General features: G+C 59.0%; 1 protein-coding gene across 1 annotated transcript in view; it reads right to left on the bottom strand.

Moving 5' to 3' along the window:
* Positions 1-6,197, bottom strand: part of SLC4A2 (solute carrier family 4 member 2) — a 15,216-nt gene that overhangs the window by 4,783 nt on the left and 4,236 nt on the right. The window contains 7 exon segments of the mRNA XM_077761059.1: positions 65-230; positions 316-451; positions 2,502-2,682; positions 3,629-3,771; positions 3,861-4,093; positions 5,343-5,488; positions 5,491-5,901. Coding sequence (XP_077617185.1) covers positions 65-230; positions 316-451; positions 2,502-2,682; positions 3,629-3,771; positions 3,861-4,093; positions 5,343-5,488; positions 5,491-5,901 — 1,416 coding nt within the window.

Below are 6,197 nucleotides of genomic sequence, written 5' to 3'. Positions count from 1 at the left end.
GGGCTTGCCTGCAGTCCCGTGCTGGCCAAGATCTGAACCAGGCGGGGCCGCCGGTCCCCCTCACCTCTCGTTCCACCTCTAGCCGAGTCTCGGGAACACCTCCGATGAGAGGCTCGGTGACATGGGGGTCACTCTCGGCCCCCTGGCCGTGGTGATGCCCTAGCAGGGAGCCCAGGGAGCCGGCTGAGATGTTTCGAGGGAAGGAGAAGTCCTTCTCATCGCTTGGGTGGCTAGAAGAGCCGAGAGAGGGCGGTGAAGGAAGGGGAGCGGTGGCCGGGTCAGGGGGTCGGGCCAGTGTGGGGAGGCGGAGCTCACCTGTGCTTCAGCAGCAGGGCCCGCAGCACGTTGGCTCTGTCCTCGGCCTTGATCTGGTCAGAGATGACCATCTGCTCCACCACCTGGTGGGCCACCCCCGGCAGGGTCTGCTGGTCCAGGTCCAGAAGCACGGCCCCTGGAATGGGACGGCACAGAGAGGCCTTCATCCGCAGGCAGGAAGCGCGGCCGGGGGGTGGAAGAGAGAGGGGGCCAGGGACGAGGGGCCAGCCAGGAGAACACGGGCCGGCGACGGAGCCCCGGCCCCATCACCTGTGACCTGTCCCTTCCAGCACTCTCTCCCACAGGAACATCGTGGGGCTCAGCAGAGGCCCCCAGAGGCAGGGCCCTCCCTCCGAGGCCTCGACAGGGGCGCCCCAGGCCGTCCACTCAGACGGGGCCACTTTTTGCTATTAGGAAGTCCTTCCTCAGAGCGAGCCACACGCTGCCTCCCCCAACACCCACTCCAGGGTCTTAGTTCTGCCATCTGAGCATGACACGGCCCAGCCAGGGCCTTGAGTCATCTGAAGATGTCACCCTCCGCCCTGAGCTCCTCGACTTCCCCAAGTCCAACAGCTGCTCATAGGACAGTTTCCAGACCTTTCTACCAGTCACTGCTCTCAACAAGTATTTGATACATCCCTCTCTCTCTGACCCTCCCCTGCTCACGCGGTCTCTTTCTCTCTCCTAGAAATAAATAAAACATTAAAAAAAAAAGTGACCTCTGTCAAGGTCAACGTGTAGGAACACAACTAGAGAGCGAACAGCCTCCAAAGCCCCGTGATAAAGCACCTGCATTGTGGCACCTTATCCAAAGCCCGCAGGCCTCACTCAGAGCCTATCTAGGCCCGGTTTTGAAATAGTTCTGACAGCAGGTTTCTGGGTTCCAGCACTGGGAGTGACCTCCCCAACGGGAAGGGGGAAACAAAGAGCAGAAACATCAGACATAGACCTCAAGACTCGCGTTCTGGTCTTTCAGTGAAATTTACATAGCCTGAGGGGCACGTGGCTCAGTGGGTGGAGCAGATGACTCCTGATCTTGGGGTTATGAGTTCAAGCCCCGCACTGGGTACAGAGATTACTTAAAAATAAAAGTCTTTGGAGAAAAAAATTCACGTAGCCCTACAGATTAGATCATTTCAGAAAAATCTCCGTCAAAATTCTTTAAAATCTTGTCATGCTTCCCAAACATACCAGCTTCAGTTATCTGAAAACATCACTTAAAGAAGCCATTTGCTAAAAAAGCCCGATAAACAGGGAGTTGTGTCAATCCTGCCTTGCAGCCACCAATGACAGAACCCAAGAGGTGACAGGCTAGCTGACATCACTAGAAGAGATGGCTCTGCCCTGGGCACTGGGCTGGTTAAGACACATTTGTGGGTGGCACCTGAGTGGCTCAGTCGGTTAAGCATCCGACTTTAGCTCAGGTCGTGATCTCGCGGCTCGTGAGTTCGAGCCCTGCATCAGGCTCTGTGCTGACAGCTCAGAGCCTGGAGCCTGCTTTGGATTCTATGTCTCCCTCCCTCTCTGCCCCTCCACTGCTTGCACTCTGCCTCCCTCTCTCTCTGAAAAACAAATAAACTTTTGAGGCCACCTAGGTGGCTCAGCTGGTTAAGCGTCTGATGCTCGATCTTGGCTCAGGTCGTGATCTCGCAGTTTGCAAGATCGAGCCCCACATCGGGCTCCACGCTGACAGTGTACAGCCTGCTTGGGATTCTCACTCTCTCTCTCTTCCCCTCCCACACTCTCTCTCTTTCTCTCAAATTAAATAAACTTAAAAAATTTTTTTTTAAGGGCGCCTGGGTGGCTCAGTCAGGTAAGCGTCTGACTTCGGCTCAGGTCATGACCTTATGGTTCGTGGTTCGAGCCCCTCATCAGGCTCTGTGCTGACAGCTCAGAGCATGGAGCCTGTTTCGGATTCTGTGTCTCCCTCTCCCTCTCCCCCTCCCCCACTCATGCTCTGTTTCTGTCTCAATAATAAATAAAAAACATTAAAAAAGTTAAAAAAAAGAAATTGAAAAAAATTTGTTTTAAATAACGCACTCCAACTTAAAAATAAAAGTAGAAAAATAAGTAAATAAACACACACACAGAAAAAGATAAATTGTGCGTTTCTGGTCCTCAGAGAACAGGCTCAGTCAACAGGATTTACCTGCGATGAGGATGGAGGGGGGGGCGGGGCAGGTTACCATGGGCCAGGGTCCGGCGGAGCTCGAGGAGGCTGCGGAAGGACAGGGAGGCCACGTGGGGCTTCCCCCAGCGCTCTGTCTCCTCCTCCACGTCCTCCTCGAATTTGATCCAGCGCGCCGTCTCCCGCCACTGAGGCTCCTGGTTTTTGTCCAGCAGCAACTCATTGAGCTCCACGAACACCTTGGGATAAGATGAGAGGGCATGGCAAGGTCAGAGCCAGCGGGGCCCCGGCGCTGTTCTCCAGGACGGACCCGGCACAGCGCGGAGGAACGTAGGTACAGAGTTCCCTCCTGGAAAATGGGAGTAACGATACCCACCTCAAAGGCCTGTTGTGGGGATCAAAATAAAAAGCTCCGCACCATGTAGGACGCGGTAAATGCCTGATGAATGGTCACCCCCCCACCCTCGGTGGAATGTTATGACACGTATCTGCGTCCAAGAACTGACAAAACCGACTGAGAACCACAGAGAGCAGTCACCGCTGAGGGCACTGCGCAGAGGCATGAAGGGGCCGAGTGCGGAAAACGTTCCCTGTCCAGGGAGAGTTAGCTGGGTGTTTACGTGTGCAAAAAATCGCCGAGCTGTAGGCTTAGCCCCAGTGCACCTCACTGTATGCTGTCAGACCTCAATAAAAAGGCTTAAAAAAAAAAAAAATCCACCGGAAGGGTGGGGTTCGGGACCAGAGCCCTGGAGCCCAAGATGGACAGCATCACTAAGTAACTGAGTGATCCTGGCCAATCACTGCCCCGGATTTATGGCTCATGTCAGCTGGGCTGTCATCTTCACAGGTGTGGAAGGAGCAAACACAGGTGTGGAAGGTGACTGGATTCTGAAAAATGAAGCGTACTGCTCTACAGAGCCGCCTCTAGCGCAAAGGGTCTTCAAGCTCCTCACTGCCGCTGCCAGGAAATGGCCATGATACAGAAATCAACAGCTTCTAAGATGTGAATCAGAATCCTAACACCCAGGTCAACAGTGTCAAGGATTCTTGTGCAGTGTACAACCTTCACAACCGCAGAAGGCAGACCTGGAGTTTGAGATCATTCCTGGCGCGAGACGTGGTGGGGGGCTGTGGGGAGAAGGTGGACGGGGAGACGACGGAAGAGCATGAAGTAGAGAACAGTACCTCGTGAGGCTTGTGGGGAGCCCGAGGCCGGGTCCGAGGCGTAGGGCCAGGTTCTCGCCCTTCCCGGCCACTCTGCCCAGACCCTTTGGCGTTCTTCCGCACCAAGTGCCGACGCACTCCAGGAACGTCCTCAAACCGGTGACCTGCAGGAGGCGGAGGAACAGGACCGACTCCCCCTTTCTCTTATTTCCGTCCCCACCAGCCCCGGGCTTGGCCCGCGCCCGGCACTCACTCTTCATGAGGTCCAGGTCCGCGGTGGCCAGCGTCTGGGCCTCACTCTCATCTGTGGGGACTCGGGGCAGCAGAGCCTGCTCGGCCCCAGTCATGCTTCCAATGCGCCTCCTCTCCTGCAGGTTGTAGCTCCGGTGTCCAGGCTGCGCTTTGGTCAGGGGGCGCCCGGAAGCCCCCCCATCATCACCTCCTGCCGTACCGCTGGCCACAGCCGCCACTTCTTCCACGGGGGCTCTGGACAGACAGAGTGGCCGTGAGCGGGAGCCACACGGCAGGATCCTGGGGAAGGGACCCCAACCAGACCCCACGCTCCCGCGCCCTGCTCCTGGGGGGCATGGGTGTGCATGAGTGAGGACCCCAGTGGCGGATGCAGCGTTTAAATCTGGCTCTACCCTCTCCTGGCCATGCTGCTGGAGCGATCACGCCAGCTCCCTCCAAACATCAGCTCCCCGGCAGCAAACCAGAGCTGGTGCCAGCCTGCTGGGGCGTGGGGCGAGGCGGCGTCCCGACACACAGCTGGCGCAGGGCCTCCCACCCACCCCCCAGCACACCCCGCGCCACGGACTCAAAGGGGGTCACACATCCAAGTTCCTAACCAAACGGAGGAAAGCATGTAAGAACAGGCCTTTAAAAGGATGGACGGCTCCCTGGCAGTCATGGGAACACGAACGCCTCGTCCTTACGGGTGGCAGCTTCCGCTCCCATCCCCCAAACCAGGAGGCCTCCTTCCTCTCTGCCATGGCGGTGTGCCCAGGCCCTGCCACAGCGTCCCAAACTGCTCCCCCTCCCCAGCCCCAAACCCAGGTCCCCTATTCCGAACAAGTCCTTCCCGACAGGCCCTCTTCCCCGACGCCCACCCCCCCCCCGGCCCCCGGGCTCTCAGCTCTGTCTGCACCCCTGCNGCCTGCCAGCACACGGCCCACACGCCGCCCGCAGCCCAAGAGTCGTGGAGCGTGCCCTTGTGTTCCCTGGAGCCCTTCACGCTGCCTGGCACCCAGAAAACAACAGGTCCGTGATAGCGGTGACCTTGAGACCCAGGTCAAAGTGATTTCCTCCAGCAAGCCTTCTCTGGCTAACACCCCCAGACTCCAGCCCCCCACTGATACCGCCTAAAGCTGCCCTTCAGCACAGTTAACTTTTCTGGTGCCACTTCCCAGGGTGGACTGGGAGCTCCCCAAGAGCGAAGACCCGAAGCCACAGGTGCGGGAGACAGTGGAGGGGGGCTCAGCCTGCACACCTGTTCTGTGCCAGGCTACCCCACGCCTACCCGTCACTCACACCGCCCTTCCGTCCCCTCAACCGCCTTGCGAGAGAGGTTCTATTATTCTACACACGGAAAGGCTGAGGCTGAGAGAGGTCATACTTGCCCAAAGGGGCAGGGCTGGGACTTGACCCCCAGTCTGAGCATCCTGAGGCTCACGCTTTGTTGCCCCGCACCATCACCTCACTGATACCAGTAGGGGATGTCTCTGGGGTCACTTACCCAGTCTGGGCCCCTCTGCTGGCCCGGGGAGCCCCCTCCTGGTGGGGCAGCGCTGGAGGAAGAGACGGACTGGTCCTCTCTGCCTTCCGGTCAGCGGCTTCATCCTCCTGGAGAAAGAACTGGAACAGGAATCCATAAGCGCAGGTGNCGAAGAGGGCGTGGAGGCGGGCGATGGTTGGGTAAGTGCCCGGGCCCCCTCGGCCTCGCTGGCCTCATCCTCGTCTTCCTCCCCCTCTTCAATGGTGGGGGTCTCCCCGGTGGGGGAGGCCCCAGGGCGCCTGCGAGGCTTCCGTCCCAGGCCCTGGGGGGTCTTGCGGCGGCGGGTGTCCGGAGGCAGGTGGGCGGACAGTGGGTGATGGATGTGGTGGGAGGACTGCCGGTGGTCTACGGANCATTCACTGTCTTCCTCCCCATAGCTGCGGCCGGGCTCCTCTCCCCCTCGGGACCCAGCCTCCTGCAAGATCTCCTCAAACCGCTCCACACCCAGGGTGCGGTGCAGCTCATCCTCCTCGTGCTGCGGGAACGCGGGCGCCGCGGGGCCCGAGCTCTCCGGCTCTGGCTGTGAGGAACAGGGGTGGAGANCAGCAGCGGCAGCACAGCCTTCCCCTCATATGCCAGGGCCATCTGCGCCTGGCATTGGTGCCTGTCCCCATTCGGGTCCGTTCTAGGGCACGTGCGGAGACTCCAGTGTCTCCAGCCCTGAGGCAGAACTGGCAGAACTGGCCAGTTCGCACGGCTGATGGTGAACAAATCCCCTCCGGCCGGAGAACAACTCCCGAGCCTGAAAAGTAACTTCTGGAGGTGCCCAGGCGGGCTGGCCTGGGCTCTTCTGAGTCCAACGGAAACCTAGCCCCT

This window comes from Crocuta crocuta, unplaced genomic scaffold, assembly GCF_008692635.1.
Source record: "Crocuta crocuta isolate KB4526 unplaced genomic scaffold, BGI_CrCroc_1.0 scaffold408, whole genome shotgun sequence".
Lineage (NCBI taxonomy): Eukaryota > Metazoa > Chordata > Mammalia > Carnivora > Hyaenidae > Crocuta > Crocuta crocuta.
This window is presented reverse-complemented; position numbering and strand designations above follow the sequence as displayed.